Source organism: Euprymna scolopes, chromosome 17 (assembly GCF_053919585.1).
Source record: "Euprymna scolopes isolate OS-2025 chromosome 17, ASM5391958v1, whole genome shotgun sequence".
Classification (NCBI taxonomy): domain Eukaryota; kingdom Metazoa; phylum Mollusca; class Cephalopoda; order Sepiida; family Sepiolidae; genus Euprymna; species Euprymna scolopes.
In genome coordinates, this window is record NC_136498.1 from 99,755,020 (window position 1) to 99,782,741 (window position 27,722).

At 33.6% G+C, this 27,722-nt stretch overlaps 1 protein-coding gene across 1 annotated transcript; it reads left to right on the forward strand.

Moving 5' to 3' along the window:
* Positions 1 to 515: 515 nt before the first annotated feature.
* Positions 516 to 20,342, forward strand: LOC145296859 (DBH-like monooxygenase protein 1 homolog). Its single transcript, XM_080142993.1, has 4 exons — positions 516 to 839; positions 15,632 to 15,781; positions 16,685 to 16,801; positions 18,058 to 20,342. The coding sequence occupies exons 1-4, from the start codon at positions 576 to 578 to the stop codon at positions 18,151 to 18,153; spliced, it is 627 nt and encodes a 208-aa protein (XP_079999119.1). The 5' UTR covers positions 516 to 575; the 3' UTR covers positions 18,154 to 20,342.
* The last annotated feature ends 7,380 nt before the right edge of the window (positions 20,343 to 27,722 follow it).

A 27,722-nucleotide genomic window follows, 5' to 3' on the forward strand; every position in this document is an offset into this window, starting at 1 on the left:
TACATGAAGACCTTGGTATTTGGTCTGTTTCTCTCTTTCAGCTCTGTTAAGACCGCCATCATTAGGAACACTCACTTCAATCAAGGTTGCAACTCTCTCTGACTTATTCCATATAACTATATCAGGTTATGCTGACATGTGTTAATTAAACCTTCACCAAGATTCATCTAGCTAGATTAATCACTATTTGCTGGTGTAGAACCCCCAAATATCACACAACGTCAAAGTCAAATCTTTAACAGTTTTATTTAGTATTTTTTCAGTATTTGTGACCTTATCAAATTGACGCATCTTAAAAATATTCATTTCTGTTTTTTTTTCTCCCTTCACGTTTAACATATTAACATTTGTTATTTTCCAGGAAAACAGTAAATTATCTTTCATGCAATATTTTATAAATCAACTCGTATTTCCATAAATAGTCATTTCCTTTCTTTTCAATGATTCGTTAAATGTAAACTGTTATTTTATGAGTCACATATGCGTGACGAGCCTTTTGTTTGGACATTTCGCTATTTCAAATAAATTGTTGAAGCATTTGCTGAGCGAAAATCAACAAAGTAAGAGCTAAAAGAATGATGTCTTGCACAACACGTGGCGTCTTTATCGCTGTGCTTTTCTGTCTGCTTTCGTCTACGAATTTGGCGGAAGCTTACGAAAACAGCTTGCTTTGTGATACAAATTTTGATTTGTCCTGGAAAGTCGAAGGCAGTGCTATATATTTTAAGGCTCGTGTTGAAACCACTGGTTATGTAGGGGTCGGCTTATCGCGTACCGGCAAAATAAACGATACAGATATATGTGTTGGAGGTGTAAACGGCAACCGCACTTATTTTTGGGTAAGTTCACCATTAAAATTATTATTTCTTTTTTGATCGTCCTTGTTTTACTGTGGATTATTTTCCCGAACGCTGGTATTTCTATTTTTACTTTGCTTTGATTAAAGTGCTTGGCGCCTAATTTCTTCAGATCTAATCGTTATTTACGACTAGCTGCTAAGAAGCACAGGATGGTAGCATAGGATATATTTGGTTTACTTATTTTATCTTATCTTATATTTCTTTCTTTTTTTTTTGTATATTCATATTCATATTAAAACTCCTTTTTTCTACTTATTTACAAAGAAAATACAACTTCCTTATATATGGGGTTGTGGAATTGCATTCACTGGCAAAAGATCTAGCTAATTTGCATATTATTTTAAACATTCGTTTGAATTAATCCCCTGTAAGTTTTTGCGGTTTTCTTATGGGATGATCATCTTTAGTGAAATATTACGTGTAATTATGTTCATGCAGATATTCTACAGGATTTATACTTGTGTAGTATTTGCGTAAAAAAGGTTATAGTAAACACAAAACTCTTTCCATGTCTATATGTCTACTAGCAGCTCAGCCCGGCTTTGCTCGGGCCCTATGTACTGGTCATAACTTGCCTTACGCGTGAATATACTTTATGCAAGATTTCAAATGTTTAGACCAAAATTTGTCTGAGTAATGTCGCAGAGACCGCAAAGTCAAATTCTTTTAAACTCTGACCCCAATTTTAACCCCCTTCATATTTTTTAAAATTTTTATCTCAAATCAAAATACCAAGTTTTACTCATGTCCAACTTAGCTACATCTAAAATCTAAAGCGTTTAGATCCAAAATTGGCGGAGAAATTTGGTCAAATCTGCAAAGGTCAACTCTGTCAACTTTGACCTTTTGGCAGCCAAATTTTCGCCCCAAAACTGATTAAAATGCTTGCCGCATGTCTGAATACCCGTTATATATAAATTTCAAATGTTTAGATCCAAAATTGGCTGAGTAGATTGCTAGACAACGCAAAGGCCAAATCTTTTGAACTTTGACCCCTTGGCAGCTCAAATTTTCGACGCAAACCAATTAAAAAGCTTGCCCTATCTCTGAATACCCGTTATGTAAAATTTCAAACGTTTAGACCAGAAATTGGCTGAGTAATTTGGTAGAGACCGCAGAGGTCAATTTAAAAAAAACTTTTACCCTACTTTTGACCCCTTAACATTGAGGGGGGCTCAAATCAAATTAAAAGTTTGATCTCTGTCCAAGTAACCTACATGTAAAATTTCAAGTGTTTTGACCAAAAATTGGTAGAGTTTTCAAAGGTCAAATCGTTGAACTTGGACCCTTTTACAGCCAAATTGCTGTCCGAAAACCGATTAAACAGATTTTCCCAAATCTCAATACTCCTTATCTCAAATCTGGAGTCTCTAGACCGAAAATTGACAGAGTACTTTGATAGGGAAATGTACACAGGCACACTTACACAGACATTTTAACTTTGATAGACATAGACTTTTATAGATATATATCTATAAAAGTAAGAATGTGTGTGTGTGTGTGTGTGTGTGTGTGTGTATGACTACATAACGACTACTCAGATATGCGGCAAGCATTTTAATCAGTTCTGGGGCGAACATTTGGCTGCTACAAAGTCAAAGTTTAAAGAGTTAACCTCTGTAGATTCTACCTTATTTTTTCGCCAATTTTGGGTCGAAACACTTGAAATTTTAGATGTAGGTAACTTGGACATGGGTAAAACTTGGTATTTTGATTTGAGACAAAAATAAAAAATATTAAGGGGTCAGAATTGGGGCCAAAGTAAAAAAAAATGGACTCTGCGGTCTTTACGAAATTACTCAGACTAATTTTGGTCCAAACATTTGAAATCTTACATAAAGTATATTTACACGTACGGGAATTATGAACAGTATATAGGGCCCAAGCAAAGCCGGTCTGAACAGTTATATATGCGTATATATATTTGTTTAAGAATTTTACCTACCAAACTTCTACAGTTTTTGGTCTACAGATATGAGGCTTCATATATAACATATTCGAACCCATGTGAAACTTTATATTTGGGTTGTAGCGCGGGAAAATCGATACAAAAGTGTGAAAATTAAAAAAAAAAAATGAAATTTGCCAGGTGAAGGTCGAACACGAACAGTACGAATATGCATTCATAACGTCTTAGCCATTGGTTCATATTTTAAGTTTTAGCCTTGTAGCAAACGTGTCTTCATAGCTTAGTCATTATAGGCAGAGGAAAAAATAAAGCGTAAGCATTGGTTTCGATTCTCGGTGGTGGCGAACGAGTCCTTTTTTTTTCTAAAACTTTTAAAGTCATTACTATACATTGGGTCCAATATGATATCATAATAAATACGAAATCTGCATTAATACAAAATATCATATTTAAGCGTATTTTACGACCGGGCAATGCCGGGCGCCTTGCTAGTATTCTATAAATGTGAAAATGTGTGTGTGTGTGGGGGGCACTTCTTAACCTATATACTCAACGAATGTATAATATACAGACTTGAACTTCGGTATATAGGATATTCACACACGTAAAAAAACTTTTATACCTATTTTCACCCGGAGAAAAGGGCTGCTAAGGGTCCAAAATTATTTTTTTAAAGAATTTAGCGTTACGTTCAATAACTACAATATTTCTGTTCATGATAAATAAAAATGCTGTATTAATTAAAATATAATATGTGTAGTTTACGACCGAGCAACGCCGGGTATATCTTCTAGTATTCATATAAAAATATCATTTTTCATAAATAAATTATTATTATTATTATTATTATTATTATTATTATTATTATTCGTCTTCTTCTTCCTCTTATTATTATTCTACTATTTCGTCGTCATCTTCTTTTTCTCTTTTTCTTCTTCTTCTTCTTCTTCTTCTTCTTCTTATTATTATTATTATTATTATTATTATTATTATTACTGATTGCCTATAAAGAAAGTCACACGGTAAAATATACGACATACTCCGGTTCCGTTAGGTCAAGGAAGTTAAGCTACATCAGTACCACATAGATAAGCGTTTGGGCATATTAGGTGCTGCATGTAGGAGGACGTCGACACATTAAAAAAAAACCTAACGTCGTCATATCCCTTGGTCGGGGGTATACAAGCAACTGGGATCACTTGTGAATTTAATATTTTCTAGAAACTTCCTCCTCCGGAGGAAACCGTTTTAACCCGCCGAGAGTGAATACCGTTGATTTTTTTTTTAAATGGATAATTTCCTTCACAATTCTTTTCAGAAATCTCAGGTTGTTTGATTTCCTGCATATTTTCCAAGTCTTATAATTCTTCGTTTATTATTTTTATTGGATAGGACTAAACGGATGTCATTTCTGATGATCTAAAGGAAAAATAGGACTAACGGTTTACTTAAAAAAAAATTTCTTCCTTTAATAACTAAGACGTATTGTGAGGTTTTAGATGCTGTGCACGAAAACGTGACGCCGATGTTCACATGTTAAAATAAGATGTTTGCGATTTAAAAGGAAATTTAAAGAGAACAATCATGGCTTGCATAACGACATAAAAAAAGAAAGAAAAAAGTCTAATGGATATAGAGAGCAAAAAACAAAAACAAAAACAAAAAATAAAAACAAAAAACAAAAACCAAAACCAAACAAAAACAAAAAAAAACAAAACAAAAAACAAAAAAACAAAAACAAAAACAAAAAACAAAAAACAAAAACAAAAACAAAAACAAAAAACAAAAAACAAAAACAAAAACAGAAAACAAAAACAAAAAACAAAACAAAGCAAAAGACATAAAAAAATAACTAAGTTCAGCATTTCCCCCGCCCATTTAGCTCCAAAAGTTCCCAGCGGACGTCAAATCCCGGTGAAAATGAACAAGCGGTGCAGTTTTAGGCCTTAACATATGTAAATTTGAGTTCTGCACCATGCAAAAAAAGAACTGACTGTCCATCATTTGCCCACCCTCATTTAGCCCCCAAAGTCCTCAAGGCCTTAATTTAAAAAGTTTAAAAAGAGTTATCGCAAAGTATAGGAAAACAAAATTATATAGAAATCAGTTATTTACAACTTTACAGAAAGTTTTATACAAATCCAAGGCATCAATTGTTTTTTCATAAGCACAAAAGTGTTAATTTTAGCGATTTTAACCCGAAAGGCACCCCTAGGGGGGCAACAGGGGTTTTCCCAGAAAATTCGTTCTGTTACTTTTTTACGCATATCATGTTTAATGTTTGTGCAAAATTTCCAAAAATTCCAAGGCGTAGTTATTGAGAAGAATGCGGAGAGACGAACGGACGGACGGACGGACGGACGGACGAGGGTGAATTTACAGGTCCACCCTCCTTATGTCAGGGCACACACACACACACACACACACACACACACACACACACACACACACACACACACACACATACGCAAAAGAAAGATAAAAAAGAAAACGTAATGGAAATACATTTGTGGCATTCGTCGTCTCATTTATCGGGTAGACTCTTGTGTGACGGTCAGGGTAGATATGTATTTATTTATTAATTAACACACATTGCTCTTTATTATAAAGTGGAGGAGGATGTTTCTCTCAATTTAAATGCACGATACAGCTAAAGAAGGTCGGAGTGCATTCGATTGAAACGTACTAGAAATAAACAATTGAGGACATTAATCGGAAGAAAAACTTTCCGAATAACGAGGAATGCTTATCCCCAAAAAAGAACTATTGCATTTTAAGTCGAGATTTTACGTAAACTTGATCCTCAAGTGTTTTTTGCCTAGATAAGTGGTGATTTATTAGAAAAAATAGTCATGCAAAAGAATGTGTAGTATTACCTATCATTTCTACACTCCATATACACTCTATCACCACCCGAAAGCACTCAGATCTAATTTTCTCCCTTTTTACTACGTTAGGAAGCGCGTAGATGGGGACTTTGAAAGCTGAAGTACAAATACATTCTCTTTCTTTTTCTCTTCCTCGCCTCACTCGACACACGAGCGTCTACCGCGCGCTCGATATCCAACGTATGTGGGACACATTGTCTCAAACTTCACACACACACACACACACACACACACACACACACACACACACACACACACACACACACACACACACACACACACACACACACACACAGAGGAGTGAAGCTGAATGCCTACTAGACACCATCCTCGGTTGTACAGGGGTTATTTCATAGCCCTGACATAAGGATACTTTTTATCTGAAATATTCACATAAAACATCGTGTGCTGTCTCCTCAAGCCATCCATCACGTTTCTCAGGTTGTGAACGGGGGCACCCTGTTTATTACTAGAGGCCAGAATCTAATACCAACTAAGAAGTCGTGGACAATGATGAATTTCTAATCAAAAACGAATAAAAATAGATATACATACTAGCAGGCCGGCACCTAGGATAAAAAGGCCCCCTCGACCCGTTTATAAACTAGGCGGGAAGAGGTAAGTAATGGTGCAAACTTTCTTTCTTCTGAAAGTAACACTATAGTCATGACAGAGGCTAACAAGGCAGCCACCAACCCCTGATACTGGAAATCCTGGCCCCCTTGCTCAAGCAGTTTCAGCAGCTAAAACTCGGAAATTAAGAGGCTTTCTACAAGTAATTTAATGGTGAATGCTCTGGCGAACTACAAGCACTTGTACCACATCGACGTGAACACCCCCGACAAACCCGACAAGCAGTTAAATCCCACCCCTTCACTGTAGAGATCCCTAGGTGTAAGAAAGCCTTCTACTCCAATAGTTTCTTCCCCAGAACTGGTAGACTTTGGAACTCCCTTCCGGAATTCTACTTTCCCAACTGTACTGACATGCAGAAGTTCAAATGTAATGTGAACAGACATCTCGCTACTCATCTCCCTTCATAATACCCCTGCAACTTATGCTCCCGATAGTAGCCCCTTACTTCAAAGTGGCACTGTGCTTTGTTTGGGGTGAAAATTGTATATAAAAAAGTCAAGGATTGCTACTGAAAAAGAAGGTGTTTCTGTGTTGCTACCACTATTCAGAGATAGAAAATTGATATGAGATAATCATTGTGTGTAGGCATTAAGATGTTTTCTAGACTAAATATTATTATATTATGTAAGTAAGGAGGTCTGTTGCTTATCTACTTATTTGTGTGTTCTATCTGTGCATTTAACTTCATTATGTAACGGTCTTATTTATATATTAATTAGGCCGTGTCGTCTAGATAATGTCTATTTTATCGGCGTGATCGTCTTATTTCTGGATGTGAGCGTGTGTGTGCGTGCGCGCGCGAGCGTGTGTGTGTGTGTGTGCCAGAACATATAATACGAAAATACACGAACGTGACGACGTACCTGTCTTCTGCTGCTACCTTCTGGAGAATTCATCGATCATCTTGATGGAACTGGTACTGTTCAAAGCAAAGACGCATGTGAAACAGGAACTCAAGACGATGATTGTTTTTTATATGCATATTTTTATTTATTTCTAGGCGTTTTCGTCACAGCAGACTAGAGTGAATGCCAATCTTTGGCTTGCGGTTCCATTTGGAAACCGTCACCTCCCTTTTGGGGAGACACTGCTCAACGCATCCTATCTCTTCGACGTCCTGAACCCAAATAAACTAAAATTAAATCAGTTTTTAAAACGGGAATCCCTGACACGTCAGCTCCGGTCTTCATTTGCATACCTTTCCGGTGCAACCTGATCGATCACAGAGTTTGATTCATGTCACAGCATGACCCATTGACTCTTTTGCACCTGCAATACTCGCATTTCATCGTTTCCCATCATTCAACTTTGTTATTCCATTACACACACACACACACACACACACACACACACACACACATATATATATATATATATATATATATATATATATATATATATCTGTGGTTATCAACATACAGTCCTGTTTTGTTGTATCACAACTCATCAGTGCACTAGACTAGTACCTCTCCCAAGTAGAGGATTTAACCTAGAACTATCACGTTGACAGTCAGCAGTTCTACCAATCGACCCACGGGAGCGATGCTCGCAAATAACCTCGCCAAATGTCTATTTTAAGCAAACATCCGTCCACCACTTTTATAGTGCTCAAACCGCTTATTTATAAACTAACAGTGAGCCTCGAATTTTTTCAGCCAATCTATCTATCTATTTCTCTCTCTCTCTCTCTCTATATATATATATATATATATTTGTAGTAATCGACATACAGTCCTGTTTCGTTGTATCACAACTCATTAGTGCCGCTAGACTAGCATCTCTCTCAAGCCAAGGATTGAACCTAGAACCGTCGTGTTGACAGTCGGCAGTTCTCCCCCCTCGACCACAGAAGGGACGCCCGCAAATAAATCGTCGGAATGTCTATTTAAATAGACATCCGCCACCACTCTTACAGTGCTCAAACCGCCTGTTTGTAAACAAACAAACAACGAGCTTCGCATTTTTCAGCCAATTAAGTTACGGGTGAGATTATTTACGACAGTGCTCTACCCAAAGAGGGGGCTTAAAATATATTTGTAGTCATCGACATATAGTCCTGTTTCGTTGTATCACACACACACACACACACACACACACACACACACACACACACACACACACACACACACACACACACACACACACATATATATATATAGAGAGAGAGAGAGAAAGAGAGAGAGAGTGAGAGAAAGAGAGAACGACAGATAGATAGATAGATAGATACTGCTTTCTAGCCGGCGTTGTCCGGCAATTACATTACAATATCATTACACGAGGAGTCATTTCGAGTTAACATTTACTTTATTTTACCTATCTGAACTCGAGAAAAGCACGATTAAAATATATAAACGCTTCTTAAATAATATTCATCATGGCAGCTTTTCATAGGCTTTATAGCAATCCATAGCCGTGATGGATTTTATTAAATTTAATGTTTATATATTTTAATCGTGCATTTCTCGAGTTTAGATGAGTATAATAAAATACATATCAACTCGAAATGACTTCTCATGCAATAATATTTAACATAAAAAATATTTTAATGCATACACACAATTATTTTCTCATATCACCTCAAGACTCTTTTTAGTGACTTTACGCTTATGTACACATATTTTACTCACGCAGTCCATCTGGGAGCGAACATTTTGGTTCGTAACTATTATTTTAAATACATCATCATTTTATCTCCTGTTTTATGTAATCGATGTTACAAGAGAATGAAAAATTCTGCCCAAGCATTCACAAAACTGCACATAGCTGTCTTACGTGTATGTCTGTTGGAAATCGTCTAGTGATTAAAATGACAGTTGATTCATTTATCAATAAATACGAGACACGTTGTTATAAAAAAGACTTGGTTTATTTAGGAAATATTCATATACACACAATGCGGCGGCGGCGGAGATGGTGGGAGAGATGAGTTGCGAACGTGACAGCCGGTTCCTTGTGTCGTCTGTGCGTCTCTCTCTATCTGTCCCTCTCTCTGTCTGTGTGGACTTTGTTTACCATTTCACTTTTATGGACTTTCTCGACCTGGTAACCCATAAACCATTTGACGTCCATATTTTGACAAGCCAGGGCGTTTGCTTTGGTCTGACTCCATAGCTCCCGGACACGAGTTCATTTGCACCCTGCTCACATAAAACGGCCTGACCCATAAATGACTTGCGTCATAGATCTAGGCCATTACAATTCCCGGACTTCCATTGTCTATTTTTGTCGGCCCGGAGACGAGTTCATTGTCGTTTGCCTCTCCATAACAGCTGACTCGACACCAAAAGTTGAAAGTGTTCTCAACCCTGTTTAAAAACTATCACACATAGCTTTGTCGCTCTACATTTTTACACATACATTACATCATTTTAACACCCACTTCCATGCATTGCTATAGCCTTCCACATCTATACCAATTCATATTTTAAAAACGAATATATTTATGTAAATTCTAAATCTCGTGTCTTCGTCAGGAAAATACAGACGTTTTTCCTTTGTTTTTTAACGTGAGATGTTGTGATTTAGCCGAAATAATGTTATCTTTGATGGTTTCAGGGTTTGCTTTTGTTCGAGTCCAGCAGCATTTGCTCTGGCATCACGTTTGGATGAATAATGATAAATCTATTGTTTGTTCAACTCATTTCACAAAATAAAAAATTGTAAAGGTGTTTTAACTACTTAAAATGCGTAGATAATAATGAGTTGAACTTCTATATTTGATATGGCTATAAAACATTTTATCTATCTATCTATCTTCTATACTCCTATAAATTCGTTTTTCTTTTGTTTGTATTGATATTCATATTAAAACCCCTCTTTTCTATTTATTTAAAAAGAAAATACAATTTTCTTATATATGGGTTGTGGAAATGCATTCACTAGCAAAAGATCTAGCTAATTTGCATATTCTTTTAAATATTCCCTATTTTAATTAATTCCCTATTAGTTTTTTTGGTTTTCTTATAGGATGATAATCTAGAGTTAACTATTACGTGTAATTATATTCATGTAGATATTCTACATGATTTATACTTGCATAATGTTTGAGTAAAATCTTTACAGTAAACAAAAATGTTTCTATATATATTTATGCATACATATATATTTTTGTTTAATCTATTAGTCTATCTTTCTATATATCTATAAAAGTGAAAGTGTCTGTGTGTTTGCCTGTCTGTGTACATTTCTCTACGCAATAACTCTATCAATTTTAAGTATACAGACTCGAAATTTGATATACAGAGTACTGAGATTTGGGAAAATATTTGTGATCGGTTTTCGGCCGGAAATTTGGCTGTTAAGGGGTCAAAGTTCAACGATTTGACCTTTGAGAACTCTACCAAATTTTGGGTCTAAACACTTGAAATTTTAGATATAGGTTCCTGGAACATGGATCTAACTTAATAACTTAATTTGAGCCCAAAACAATAAATGTTAAGGGGTTATAATAGGGGTCAAATTAAAAAAAATTGACTTCTGCGGTCTCTACCAAATTACTCAGACAATTTTTGGTCTAAACATTTGAAATTTTACATAAAGGGTAGTCAGAGATAGGGCAAGCTTTTTCATCGGTTTGGATCGAAAATTTTTAGTTACCAATATATAAATGTATGTATGTATGTATGTATGTTTGCATGTCTGTCCAATACTTTTGACAGAGGCGACGGATTTTCACAAGATCAGTATCGTTTTTAAGTTCGACCCTTCAGACGATAAATATCGAAAAATTGACTAAAAGCATTAATATTTTCACTTTAAACTGGGCACTTTTCTACAGGGGGGGGGTCGTTTTTTTGCCGAATTTTTAAAAGTCATCTTCTCCTTTCGATTGTTTAGCCTAAATTAAAAAAAAAAATGTCACTTCCGGTTTGGCGGTGGTCGTAACAGCATAGACGTAAGTTTTTTTCCTGCCCTTTTCCTCCTTCGCGGTACGGGTTCGAGCCTCCCTTCCTACTACCACTTTTCTTTTTTTTTTTTGCTCAACATACACATCCAAACACCCGGGCAACGCCGGGCTGAAATATTAGTATCTAATAAATTTAGAATGAACAAGTGAGGTATGCATGCTCCCCCTCCGTCAGTGCACAGTGAACGAGGCATAAAAAAATGACTAAGCTCAGCATTTGCCTCCCCATTTAGCCCCAAATGTCCCAGGGAAGTCAAATCCTAGTGAAAATGAACAAATGGTGCAGTTTTAGGCCTTAAACTATGTAAATTTGAGTTCTGCACAATACAAAAAAAAGAACTAAGTCCATTATTTGCCTCCCCCTCATTTAGCCCCAAATGCCCACCCCTCCCCAGGGGACGTCAAATCCTGGTGAAAATGAACAAATGGTGCAGTTTTAGGCCTTAACTTATGTAAATTTGAGTTTTGCACCATGCAAAAATGAACTCAGTTCAGCATTCCCCCTCCCCATTTAGCCCCAAATGCCCTTAGGGGACGTGAAATCCTGGTGAAAATGTACAAACGGTGCAGTTTTAGGCCCTAACATATGTAAATTTAAATTCTGCACAATACAAAAAAAAGAAATGACTGTCCATCATTTGGCCACCCTCATTTAGCCCCAAAAGTCCCCAAGGCCTTAACATATTTAAAAAGTTAAAAAAGAGTTATTGCCAAGTATAGACAAACGAAATTATATAGAAATCAGTTAGTTACAACTTTTCAGCAAGTTTTGTAAAACGTTAGGCTAGTGTATGTTTACATATTGATTATTATTTGTGGTTCAAGCAAATGTAACATCTTGCGGATGATTGATATCGGGGAAAAGGGGAGGAGCACGGCAAGTACTTTCCCTGGCTTCGGGCCAAGATCAGAGTGTAGCATCATTATTGTTATCTTTTTTTTTTACACGTCAATAAAAAATGTTTTAAGTAGGACGTCCCCTAGTACAAATGGGGGAATTCGGTATTATGGTGAAAGAAGATACTAGCTAAGACAATTTCTTGTTTAGTTCTAGAGTGACAAGGATGACCAACGACCCCCCCATTTCCCCCCTTTTTGAGTTGATCTTGTGCTTAATTTTTTTGTTCATGTTTAACTTTTATTATCTTTTTGAAACCTGAATAAAAGATTTGATATCACGAAGTGTAGTATCTGTTCTGATACTACATTTCAATTTTTTGTTCTCGGTTAGTGGAGGAGAAATCCTTCATGACTGAGAAAATTTTTATTTTTCTTCCCCTCACATTAAAAAAAAAATGACCCTGGTGTCTAACTCTGCCCTCGTGGGGAGGCAAAGTAAATAGGAACCTGCTTGCCGGGCGAATCGCCATTAACCTTACTTTAGTCAAAAAAAAAAAGTCATCATCTTCCTTGATCAGGGATATACAAGCAACTGGGGACCGGTTGTGAATTTGATATTGCCTAGAAACTTCTTCTTTCGGAGGAAGTCGGTTCAATTTGCTTAAGGTGAGTACCATTTGGTACGGATCGGGTCGGTCAACTGTTCTTGGAATGGCAACAAGGATATAAATTTACAACAAATCCAGTAACTGACACCTATTGTATCTTTTTTTAAAAAATTGTACAAAGGCACTATTTTATTTTATATTCATGCCCTTTGAATTTTTATTGGACTTATTGGGTGCTTTCAATAAGTTTCCAGACTTTTTACTTTTTTCGTTTGGACACTTTTATTGATAATACACACATGAAACTCTAGACCCCTTCGAAGTAATCTCCTCCAGCTGCAATGCACTTTTTGTTCCGTTCAAACTAATTCCGGAAGGCCACATGGAAGTCCTCTTGTGTGAGCGTGTCAATCACTTTTGTCACAATCTCTTTCATCTCCTCAGTTGTCTAATAATGACAGCTTTTAAATTTTTATCGAACGTACATATCAAGTCAAAACAATATATTAATTTAATTCAAGTAAAAATGGTAGCGATTTCCCGATAAATACCCATGGATTTCAATAAGAATCCTAATATGCTTTCACAGATACGCGGGTGCTTTATTATCATGTTTTATTGATCATTAAAATGAGGCTACGCTGTAATCTCCCTTTCTTCTAATTTCAAACTAGCTTGGGTTCCCGACGTTGCCCGGGTGTTTGTAGATGTGTGTTGACCAAAAAAAAAAAAAAAAAAACGGGGTTGGGGTAGTAGGCAGGCAGACTCGAACACGTACCGCAAAGGAAGAAAAGAACGTGAAAAAAAGTGACGTCTTTGCTGTGCGTCCATCGCCAACTGGAAGTGATGAAGGTTTAAATTAAGGCTAGTCAATCGAAAAGAGGGAATGACTTTCGAAAATATCGGCGAAAAAAGCGACCTCTCCCTGTAGAAAAATGCCTAGTTGAGAGTGCAGGAATTAATGTTTTTGGCCAATTTTTCGATATTTATCGTCCGAAGGATCGAGGTTACAAAACGATACCGATCTCGTGAAAATCACCTCTGCGGAAAGTGTTCGGCATACATGATGATTGCAACGTCTTATCAGACGAGTGCCACTCCCTTCATGAGCCCTAACATGACTTTTTTTTTAGTGGTATCGGCGAATTCACACACTGAAGCAGACATGACACTGAAGACGGCCATTGCTATATATACATACATATATATATATATATATATATATATATATATATACGTACACATACATATATCCATAAACATACGCACATATATACATACATACATACATACATACATACATACATACATAATACATATATATACACACATGTATACATACACAAATACATACGCATATATACACACATATACAAATACAAACACACATATACATACATATACACATACAAATACGTACACATATATGCACATATACGCATACATTTAACTACATATCCATATCCATACATATCTATGCATTTATACACAAACATACACATATGCATAGATACGCATACATATACATACATACATACATACATACATACATACACAGACAAACATATATATACATATATACATACAAACGCACACAAACATATATACATATATACATACATATACACATAGATATATATATATATATACATATACATACACATGTACATATATAAACATACGTACACTTATACGTACATACACACACGGATCTATATTATGATGGCAGATCAATTATTACATGCTTCCAGCATTTCAAGCTTACACGCGTCACAACTTTTCCATTGCTATAGGACTATTTTTTATAGACAAATGCCTGAGGGAGTATTTATACAAAGATGATGTTACAGAGATTTAGCTTTGTACGACAGCTAAATCTCTCTCTGTTCAAAATGTTGAGATCCAGCAACAAGCAAGATCAAGATATCCAGCAACAAGTTAAACTGCAGACCAGCTTAATGCGGGTACTGGTCTCCCGTTTTATGTTTTTTTTTTAAATCAGAGATTTGCTTCTCCTAGAGGGGTTGCCTTCACCACGGCTTACGGGAGCCCTCTCCACCCCACATACACATGGAAATAAACACATGCATGCACACATACATATACACAGAATGCGCGCAAATATACATATGCATGTACACACACATGCCAACATACACACATAGGGGCACACATTATAAGCATGTACTTACATATGAATACACACACGTACACACGCACATATATGTAAAATACACATGAAGGAGCGTTCCAAAAGTCATATATCCTCAATGATCAGGACAAAGATGATGGGTGCAATTAATGAGTTTGACAAAAAAAAATCCAAAACAAACTAAATATACATAGAATCAGACAAAAAATCCAAATGAATAGAATAGCGTTTCAAACGGCTGGAGTTTTTTTTTTGTCTTTTTTCCCCCTTTTTCTTCTTTCCTTTTTTAAAATAAAATGTTTGTACACAAAAACTCACGCCCCGAATGATGACGAACTTCACACATTATTTACAACTAAATATACATAGAATCAGACGAAAAATCCAAATGAACAGAACTTAGGCATACATACATACATACATACATACATACATACATACATACATACATACATACATACTTACATACATACATACATACATACATACATACATATAATGATGGTAGATTAGTTATTACATGCTTCCAGTCTTTCAGGCCTACACGCGTTACAACTTTTCCATCGCCACAGGATTATTTTTTTATATACATACATGCATGCATACATACATAATACATAATACATACATACATACATACATACATACATACATACACACATTTAAACAGACAGGTGAGATTTATATTATAGAAGATTATATTCCTCTTTAAATAAGCATTTTAGCAGTAATATTTAGATGAACTTTAAGCGAAACACATTCTTCAGAGCTACACCGGTAATTTTGATTTTCTATCAGGTTTATATTTGATTTGTACGTCATTGTTTTACAGGACTATTATGGGCGACCCGACGGAATGCTAGCACGAGACGATTTCCCAAGGTGTAATCTGAGTTCAGCCACAGAAATCGATGGTATAACCACTTTGAAATTTAACCGGCCTCTTATCACTGAGGAAAACGTGTATGGTGTGAACGTTACGGTGAGTATAATATCCACGATGAGGAGAGTAGTCCGAATAATCAAAATAATACGAAGTATCAATCATTATCTAAAAAATTCCGAAACATAAAATTGATTTAAGTCTTATTATTTTAAATGCGTCCAAGCTTCCATATGACATGTTTGGTCCGTTGGTCGACCTGTCTTACATAATTGTACCATTTTAACATGACAATTTCCCACACTCTTTATCTGTGCCTAAACCTAAACGTAGATTCTATGAACAAAGTTTCTTTCTTAGAACTGCACGCCTGTAGAACTCTCTTCCGATTCCCTGTTTTCCAGCTGACTACAATTTGATTGTCTTCAAGTCCAATGTAAACAAGTTCCTGATGAATCACCCCCTAAGTAATCCAATTTACAAAATTTCCACTACTTATGTATACCCATAAACCTTTATCCTCGAGTGCCCCCCAGCCCTTGATAAATGATGAATCCTTTGTAAAAATAAATATATTTTTAACTTTAATGGTTCAGTTGTGGCTGTTAACTGACGTGTCCTGACTTCGATCCTAACTTTCGACAGGATTGTAAACGAATACATTTTCCTTTTCTTTTTATATTTAGTCATAAATTTGGATTAGGTAATTTGTTTCATTTCTATTCACTTTATTCCTTATTTTTTAAATATTTTTTCCCATTCTTTTTTATTATTCCCCTTTTTATTTATTTGTTTATTTGTTTAACTCCACAAAAACAAAATGACAAAATGTATGATCGGCAATTTTCCCCGTAAATCGCATTGCAATAAGTTCCGTTGAATCCTCTCCCTATTCATTTTTATTGTTTTATAATTCAATCCCTGTTTTCATTTGAAACCCCGTAAACAGAAACGGTTATAATAGTAATATGATTAAAAAGCACAATCATTTATTTTTTACAGGACTCCAAATTATATCTAATGTGTGTTTACGGAGATAGTGATGAGGTTTATGTGAGCAATATGACGGTTGGTTCAAAACATATTAACTTGTTAAATTACGAACATCCACCTACTACGGTAAGTTTTATAAATACAATTACTCCATATTAGCTCAATAGTTTGGTTTAAGAACATCACACATAAGTATGCATATTTCTTTTTGTTAGATAACAAAGTCCAATATTTAATAATAATAACATTTGTACTCCAAAATTATCTCCATTCTGGTGCATCTGCTGCTAGCCTCTCACTCCTAGACAAGGTTCAAAAGAGAGTCGCCAATCTGATAGGCCCTGAACTGGCATCTAAACTTCAGCCTCTGTCCCATCGACGAAACGTTGCATCCCTCTGTCTGTTCTACAAGTATTTTAATGATGAATGCTCTGACGAACTGCAGACACTTGTGCCCCCCCACGACGTAGACACCCTCGACAAACCCGACAGGCAGCTAAATCCCACCCCCACACAGTAGAGGTCCCTAGATGTAAAAGATCTTTCTACTCCAGTAGTTTCTTCCCCAGAACCGCTAGACTCTGGAATTTCATCCCAGGTTCCTGCTTCCCTAACTGTACTGACATGCAGAAGTTCAAGTGTCACGTGAACCGATATCTTGCTGTCCAAATCCCAACATAGTGCCCCAGTAGTTGCTGCCCCTGATAGTAGCCCCCTACACTAAAGTGGCAATGTGCCTTGTTTGGGGTGAAAATGTAATAAGTAAAAGAAGATATTTTGAAGCGTGATTAATCTGTTTAGAGTAATATGCTCCTGCACCGAGAACATAATAAAACAAGAAAATTCGACAGATTTTAAAAATCGATTCATAAAAAGACAATTAAGTCCTAATTTTCATAGTTATTCTCTCACCAGAAATTGCTGATAAATCATGTTAAATTGTTAATTTAATAGAATCGTTTTCATCCACTTATTTCTTCATCTTTGTGTCTTACCAATTACAAACAATTTCACAACATTTTTGTTTCATGGTTTTGGTGTGTTTTTTCTAAGATATGTTTTAGTTAATGCAATGCGCAGAAATTTAAGTTATTATCTATTATAAAGTTTTAAGCTTAAGCTATAAATTTATAGATTTTCTAGAATCCAAATAATATAAATGATTTTCATCCAAATTCAATTTAACATTCTAGACATAAGATTATAAATGTTTATTTAAATACATTAATAAAATGTATTTTAACTAAAACCATATTTGAAAATGCATGAGCTAAAAGTTTTAGATAATTAGGCACATTTTCACTTTTGATTACATGTTTTTGTTAATATTAATGTTTATCTGAATTATGAATATTTTTCCTCTTTTATTTTTTTTACTTTAGACTCCAAGTGGATGTGATGGAATATATTCACTTCCCGTTTCCTGCTTACTTCTATTCGTCTTCAGCTTTCTTTCCATGTTCAGCATTTTTGTTTAAGTTTCCAGTCAACCCGCCATCGTAAACCAACGAATACGGAATGTTTTCTTTATTAAATAAAATTATTTTTAAATTCTATTATGATCTCCTCCACATGTTGTTTGCATCATTTTTATTTTCACGATGAAAATCTAAAAAATAAACACAAACACATACATCTACGTTCTCACAGGTATTAATTAACTTTTATATATTTTTACTTTATGCTAAAAACTAGTTAATGAATACATATTGTCCATAATGCGCAGATTATCTGTTTTGAAAACTTAATGAAAAAAATATATATGCATTTGAAAATATACGTCTTAAGAAATTAAACACTAAGGTAAAGTATACACCTTACTATAGAAAACACCTTACTAACGAAAGTTATTTAATTAAGTAAAAACCTTACTAAATTAAACACTTTATTGAATTAAACATAGAACAAAAGTAAACACCATACTAAATAAAAAAAACTTACTAAAGTAAAAACTTTATTAAAGTAAACACCGTTGTAAATAAAAAACCTTACCTAAATAAACACTTATGAAGTGAAAACATTACTAAAGTAAACACCGTACTAAAGTAGTCACCGTAATATTAAAGTAAACCTAGTACAAAAGCAAGCACCATACTAAAGTAAACACCATACTAAAGTAAACACCATACTCAAGTAAACCCCGTACTAACGTAAACGCGGCACTAAAGTAAAAACAGTAAACATAGTACAAAAGTAAACATCGTACTAAAGTAAACATCGTACTAAAGTAAACACCGTACTAAAGTAAAAACCTTACTCAACACATTACTAAAGTAAAAACCTTACTCAACACATTACTAAAGTAAAAACCTTACTCAACACATTACTAAAGTAAAAACCTTACTCAACACATTACTAAAGTAAAAACCATACTAAAGTAAAAACTTTAGCAAAGTAAACACTCTACAAAAGCGAACAATTTATCAAAGTAATAACCATATTAAAAGAAACAATTTCTTAAAGTAAACACATCACCGAAGTTACCAATTAGTAAAGTAAAAATTATAATCAAACAATTAACTGAAATAAACACTCTATCAAACCAGCGAATTAATTGAATTAAGCACGTTACTAAGGTTTACAATATATTAAAGTGATTATTATTATTAAATTTTTATACCTTACTTTGTAAAATTTATAAAAGTGTACTTTGAAGATAAATAAATTTCAAATTGAATCTTGTACCTTTATTTTTAAAGCCTATAGTAAAAACATTTTGTTTAACAATTTTCATGCCTTGGATGAAATGCTTTTCTAAATTGTTATAAATATGATTATGTTTATAGATTAGCAATCCATTTATAATTATACCATGTGATTTTGAAGTAGGTCCTTATAGCGATATAGATATGATAAAACTAAGTATGTTCTGACCTAATGAAAACAACACGTTTAAATTTTATTAGTATTTAAATTTTCTTAAATGTTAACGTTTTAAATAATTTGCTTTCTACAAAAAACAACGTATTTCAATTTAAAATAATTACACGACGATAATATTAATACTATTGTTTAAACACCAACACACCACTTTATTTATTATATCGTGGTAAGTCATTGGACCTATCGCATTTTTTTTAGCTGCTATATAATTAAAAAAAAACAAAACATTTTATTATTTTTTTTAAAAATGCAATCAACTTTCAACTGAAAACTACTGGAATGACTTCTAAAATTTTAAGTCCGTTAAAAAAAATAATTAAAATTTTCCGATATGTGACTAACGTAATTTTAATACTTTGATATTTGTATCCTATCTTTAGAAATCAATATGTAATATGAATTAAAATTGTTCGTAAGCTCTTTTCACTTTATAATGTAATGTATAATTCTACGTAAGGTAACATTATTCAGTTCAAAATCATGTACGCTTATATAAGTGCATCGACGCCAAAGTAGGCGCCAAACCTACTATATATGCCCCTTTATTTTGAAGTTTAGCTCCAAATTAATTAACTAATCAATTTTAATTACATTTTCAGAACTTATACACAAATAAAAACAAAACAATAATTTTAAATAAAATTAATATCCCTTATAAATATAGAAATAGTCTTATAAGAATGTAAATGTGTGGAGGCATATATATGTTTCTATTATCTTCAATCTTTTCTCATTCCATTCGTTTTTCTTGTTTTATATATGTTAATAAAATTTTTAGCATGTTCTCACGAGTTTATGTGTGTATTTTTCTCGCATCTATGTGACTTATTCATTGCTTTTATTCATAACAAAGCCATAATTGAGTGAGATAAAAAAAAATCAAGAGCATAAAGCACTGAACCTAACTTAAAACTCATAATTAAAATGACTTAATTACGAAATTAAATCAATCACAATGCATTTCGATTTCTATGTAAACAACATTTTAATCGTTTCTTAGTAGTTAAAAGAAATAAAGAATAAATTAAATCGAAAGAAAAAGAAAACAATTAAATTGTCGCATTTATAGCTTTAAAATGCTTAGTAAATGCTCTTGTATTAAAAAGTCTCAAAGTTTGAAAGTAATATTACTAACTCTTTATTTTTAAACAGAGATAAAACAACATGACATCATTAAAATAAGTTAAGTATTTTATACCTGTTTATTTCAATTAGTAACATAATTACCAAGCGATCCTTAAATTTCACTTTCAAAATCCGATTTAATTGAAATAATTAAAAAAACCCAACAAAAAAAAACAAAAAAAAAAAAAAACGAAGCAATATTAAAAAAATCAAAGTAACGCCTGATATGGGCAGTTAGTTTGATATATAATGAATGTGTACGCGGAAAGAAATCTGCATCTATGAAAATATTTTTAACGTTCTTTATTACAAAATATTACTTAATCAGTTTCGGCGGTGTCATATAAATTACGCTACTAATAAAAAAATCCATATTATTTTTATGACGTACTAACCTTCAAATAACACATGTTAACGTTTGAGCATGATTGGATGATTATTATTACAGTTGAAAACATGTGTTGCATTCATTACACTATTTTTAACGCTTTTTTTTTTTTTTTAAAAACATTACTGAAAAGTTTCGGTCCTGACACATAAATGATACTATTTATATAAAAATCCATATTAATTTTTTATTGAAGTACAAACTTGCAAATAGAACGTATCAAAATTGGAGCACATTCGGATTATTATTTACAAATGCCGGTTGTTCGGGCAGTGTGCCTTTTCGGACGGGTTGGGTTTCTTGGGGACTCTTCATTCAAAGACAGTGTCCATGGAACTTATATTTTTTGATTTTTCGAGGAAAAACATCCCATTCTGCAAGTATGTCATTTAACCCCAAGGAAACTAGTACCGCTTAGGTACTAGTTATCCCAAGGTTAAATGACATATTTGCAGAATGGGATGTTTTCCTGGGAAAATAAAAAAAAATGTAAGTTACGTATATACATGCTAGTAGCAAATTCGTTCTCGAATATTGCCATTACTTGATATAGCATTAAAAAATTGAAACATGAAAACAGATCATTGATGAGCCGCACGAAAGTGGCTTTTAAGCCCTGCCAAACTCTGGCATTCTTTGGCACACATGGTGCCGACATGAACATCACTAGCAGCACGTGCTTGATTGTCACTTCTATGAACATTCATATGCCGTTTTAAACCGCCCGTTGTCTTGCACGTCCGTTCATAGTTGACACAAGTTAGATCTGGCAAAACAAGACTGCTTTGTGTCCCATTGAGCTGATAAGCAGTCTGGTTGCTTATCAGTTCAGTTCTGCGCAGACATAATCTCCCGCACGCCTCACACTCCCGACCAATTTGGCGCCCAGCGCATCAACTGCTTATTGCACATTCCCTTTCCGAATATTACGCTTCAGTCGTTCCTACTGGGTTCGATCAATCTCAAACTTGCCACCCCCCTGCAAGGCCCTTCTCCACTGTCTACGATCCAAGGCAAGACTCTTCCAGGTTTTCTCATCCATCTCACATTGTTTTCAAAGTGGACCTCAAAAACTCCTTGAATCTCATTTTAGGCTTTTGATCCAGACGTCTTCCCTCAGCAAGCTCGCCATAAAGTAGTTGTTTGGAAAGTTGACTATCTGACATACATACATACGTACATACATACATACATACATACATACATATTCACAAGAAATATATATATATATATATATATATATATATATATATATATTCCATACATACATATCCATAAGAAAGGGACAGCAACAAAGAATACAGTAACAAGAAGTATTTTCAGGTCAAAATGTCTTGAATGATAATTCAATTGCGTTCACTACCTTTGACCTTTCAATAATAACTTCGGGTGCCCAATTTTATAAACAATCTGTCAATCTGAATTGAGGTTGGGATTTCTGTGTCGTTTATGTTTTTAATAACACATGTTTAAATATATATCTCCATAGGAGGTGGGTATCTCACCTAAAAAGAGCTCTTTACCATTGTTCCACATGATAACATTCGAGAAATAAACAAGAATCACTGTATTACACACACACACACACACACACACACACACACACACACACACACATATATATGGGGGACGTCCTAAACGTTATGCCTCTTATATTTATTCCACCTGAATGGATCTAAGCGGATTGTGAATTGCATTGTTATGATGACTGAACTTATGCATAGATCACTTGAAAATTTCATTTCTCTGTTGTAGATATTGACGATGTGAGATTCTAAGAAACAGCCACCGCCATGGACGTGGTTCAGACTCAGAATTCTTGGCACAAGTGTATTTACAATGATGGTGAATATGTAGAAAAAATAAATTCTAGAACATAAGAAGTCACTCGTTTTAATAGTACCACTCTCGTCTTCGTAGCTTTTCAATTTTTCGAGTTAAAAAAATGTTTTGGTTTTGAACGACCCTCGTATATATATATATATATATATATATATATATATATATATATATATATATATATATATATATATATATATATGTGTGTGTGTGTGTGTGTGTGTGTGTGTGTGTCTGTGTGTGTATATATATATTTGTATGTTTATGGGTGTACTTATGTATGTATAAATGCTGGTAAGTACGTGTATGTATGTTGTGTGTATATGTATAAGTATGTATGTGTGTATGAGTGTGTGTAAATGTATGTATACATGTGTATATCTATGTATATGTGTATGTATGTGTATATTTACTTTTATCAATATCGCTATATGATTGACATAATCATCTGTGTCACTATTCTTGTTGCTTCTATTATAAACATTATTATCGACATCTTTATTGGCTTTTATACTTAGTATTAAATTTGTTACTATAATTACTAAATTCTTCTTCTTCCTACTACTACTACTACTACTACTACTACTACTACTACTACCACCACCACCACCACCAATGATCATTGACTATACTATTATTAGAATTATTTTGGATTTATTATTATTATTATTATTATTATTAGTAGTAGTATTATCTATATATTAATACGATAGCGTGTGTGTTCTTTTGCGTGTCACGCTTACATCCATTTAATTTTTTAATTCCATTAAAACGAAGCAAAAAAATTGGTGTCGCTGTTGAGCTAATAAAAATGATTTGTTCAAAATGTAGTATCTGTTCTTCAGACGTTACATTTCAGTTTCTTCTCTCTCAGTTGAGGATAAATCCTTTACGACTAAGACCATTTTTTGTTCCTTTTCTTTACGTTGAAAACGACCCTGGTGTCTAAATCTGCCCCGTAGGGACGCGTTGTAAATAGGTACTATATTTAATGTAACAAAGTTTTAATATTAGAAAAGTAACTAGGAAAAGTAATATCTGATTTAATTACAAAATGCGCCAGAAATGTCCCTTCTAATTAATTATAAGATGCCCTGAAAAATGTCCCTTCTGATTATTTGTTTTCGTTAACTTGCCTCCCCACAAGGGCAGAGTTGGACATGAGGTCGGTTAAAAATGTGTGTGTGTGTGGGGGGACAAGCTCTCAAAAAAGGGTCACTCTGGTCAGTAACAAAAATAAAAATTATATCAGTACTGAAGGATGTCTCCTCCATTAACCAAGACCAAAAAAAGGGGGGGGGGGTTTAAATCACTGGAATGCTGGGACTGGTACTACACTCAGAAATTCATGTTGAAGCAATGGTTGCCTAATCTCTAAACATGTTAATGTTTTCATGTAGTAATTTCGAAAATCTTCTGAAACAGTTTATGATTTAAACATTACTTTATTTCAAGTATATTTTAAACAGCGAGGTGGAGGATATGAAGCCAGTCCCGGAAATTACTTAAACCGTTTACGATTTAAACATTACTTTATTTCATGTTCAGTAGTGTAGGGGATATGAAATCAGTCCCGGAAATGACTGAAACCGTTTGCGCATTAAACATTACTTTATTTAATGTATATTTATAACAGTGGGGTGGGGGATATGAAGTCAGCCCAGGAAAGGGCTGAAGCAGTTTACTATTTAGACATTACATTATTTCATGTATATTTTTAGCAGTCGGTTGGAGATATAAAGTCAGTCCCAGAAATGGCTGAAATAATTTACGATTAAAACATTACTTTATTTGATGTATATTTTTAATAGTGAGGTTGCAGACATGAAGTCATTCCCGGGTTTGAATGAGGTAAGTGCAAATATATAGCAGAAAGCAACGCCCAGTGTTGAATGAGATAAGTAGAAAACATATAGTAGCAGAATACGCAGTGTTGCCTGAGATAGGTGAAAGATATATACTAGCAGAATATGCGGCCTTACCGGGGATTGGATAAGATAGGTGGAACATATATACTATAAGAATACCCGGAATTGATTGATGTGTTTGTAATGAAATAATCATCCCAGGCAATATATCAAAGTTATTATTTAAGTAAGGGGGAGCGAAATAGTGGGTTAAAGTTATGAAAATTATTGTCGAAATTAGTAACATATCCAAGAAGTATTATGAAATGTGAGTTAATTGATTGGTGTGTTTGTAATGAAATAATAAGCCCAGACAATATATCAAAGTTCTTATATTAGTAGGAAGGGGACATAATGTGGGTTTTTAATTATAAAAAAATGATTGTCGAAATTAGTAACATATCCAAGAATTATAAAAAATGATGAAAAGTGAGTTAGTTGATTGGTGTGTTTGTAATGAAATAATCAGCCCAGGCAATACATCAAAGCTATTATTTTAGTAAGGGGAGGCTGTAAGGTGTTTTAAACTTATGAAAAATTATTATCGAAATTAGTAACATATCCAAGAATTATGGAAAATGATGAAATGTGAGTTAATTGATTGGTTTGTTATTTTATAAAATAATCAGCCCATATAATATATAAAAGTTATTATTTTAGTAGTGGGTGGTTAATAATGTGGGTTACACATATAAAAGGTGATTGTTGAAATTAGTAACAGATCTGAGAATTATAAAAATTGATGAAATGTGAGTTAATAGTTGTGTTTTTTTTATGAAATAATCAGCCCAGATGATATATCAAAGTTATTTTGTGGTAAAAGAGGGCGATAAACATGGTTTAAATTATAAAAAAAAACTATTGTCGAAATTAATAACATATCCAAGAGTGACGAAAAATGATGAAATGTGAGTTAATTGATTGATGTGTTTATAATAAAATAATAAGCCCAGACCCTATATAAAAGTTATTATCTTACTAAGAGAGGGCAATAAGGATGGTTAGAATTATGAAAAACTATTGTCGAAATTAGCAACATATCCAAGAATTATGAAAAATGATAATATGTCAATGTGTGTTTGCAATGAAATAATCAGCCCAGACAATATATCAATGTTTTTATTTCAGTAACGGGTAGGCGATGATGTCGGTTAAAATGAGAAAAATGGTTGTCAAAATTAGTAACATATCCAAGAATTATGAAAAATAATGGAATTTCCACAGGTCCCACTAGTTGTTGTTGTTATTATTATTATTATTATTATTATTATTATTATTATTATTATTATTATTATTATTATTATTACTACCCAGGATCATTAACTATAATATTATTAAAATTATTTTGGATTTATTATTATTATTATTATTATTATTATTATTATTATTATTATTATTATTATTTTGTTACGTTTATCATCACCTTGACATTTTGACAGTCTTATTAAACTATGATTCTGCAACACTTAAAAAATTATAATCATCAATCCTACACTTTTGCTTTTAATAATGGCATCGAATTTCTTTATAGAAAGATCTGTTTCATTCTGTCTAGACAATTTCCGGTCACAGTAATTACGAGCTTTCACGGGGTTTTTCACTTTTTCTCTTTTTACTATTAGATCCCATTTGACTAGGGACAGACTTCTCTTTGGACTACTGCACTGCCTGGAAAAAAACGATTTGCATATTTAAGCTGTTTTGTAAACTTTCCTATCGGATTTTTGAAAACTTTCCAATCGGATTATATGCATCGTCACGCTGGATTTATCTTGGAATGCATTCTATTTAAAGAACTATTTTGCATTTTGGATCAACTCTAGAGGAGTTTCATTCAAACTGAAATATTATGCGCGGTTTGTTTTTATATTAATTTTTTTACATATCCAATATTTTTTTTATTTTTTTATTTGGCAATTTATAACTACAATAAATTGCGGTTTCACTTAATGCCTTTATTAGCAAATTCTAGCATTGCTACAAATATAATTTGCTGATTTCTTTATGTCCTCTGATGAGAAGAATAATAAGAATAGCATTCTTTGAAACTCCGCGAAATAAGGACTTTGTAAATTATTTTTTGGAGTACTCAGTCGAACAATAAATTTTGATTGTAAAGTTCAACTTACAGTTTTAATTTTCTTTCTCTTATAATAAGCTCTACTCTCTATTGCGTATTGAGTTTTTTTTTTAATTCGGTTTGGATTACATTTTCTATATATAAATACTGTTACTTATATCAGTTTGAGGTTTACCATTGTGTATATCAGGTAAACACTACATCACTTTGTTTTCATTGATATATATATATATATATATATATATATATATATATATATATGAAAGTATTTACGAAGTATAATATATATATATATATATATATATATATATATATATATATATATACGCACACACATATAAACACAGATATATATATTTATATACGTCACATATACTCTTTTCGTTTTGACTTTTGCCGTTCTGTTATGTTGGCATTGTCGTCCTTAGATATCCTTGGAGAAATTGCTTCTGCGTTTTCTGGAGTTTCATTCAATGGCTTTTTCTTTTGTATTTTTTTCGATGCCCATTTCTTGAAAACGCACTCGTATTCATCGCGATATCAGTAACTTGTCTAACATTTTTTCTTTCTCTCTCATATCTGGAAACACGGTTCTTCGCCCCATCAACGAAATCTTCATCTCTTTTAGCCCACTTGTTATCATCCTCGTTACTTCTCTTTCCGAACTTTTCATTCTCTCTCTCTTTTCTGACCCTTTAACTCTCATGTCCAAGCGGCCTTGACCCTATCCATTTCCTGCTTCCAAAACAACAATTTATTCTCAACCCTTGTGGAAGTATGAAAGGTTTGTTTACCACCGAAAACAAACTATTTATATTTCCATAA

What these genes read in the sequence shown, in the direction of transcription:
- LOC145296859 (XM_080142993.1), top strand. Translation starts at nt 576, where the DNA reads ATGATGTCTTGCACAACACGTGGCGTCTTTATCGCTGTGCTTTTCTGT. An exon ending in GCAACCGCACTTATTTTTGG is followed by an intron (nt 840 to 15,631) that starts GTAAGTTCACCA and finishes ATTGTTTTACAG; the next exon opens with GACTATTATGGGCGACCCGA. An exon ending in TGTATGGTGTGAACGTTACG is followed by an intron (nt 15,782 to 16,684) that starts GTGAGTATAATA and finishes TATTTTTTACAG; the next exon opens with GACTCCAAATTATATCTAAT.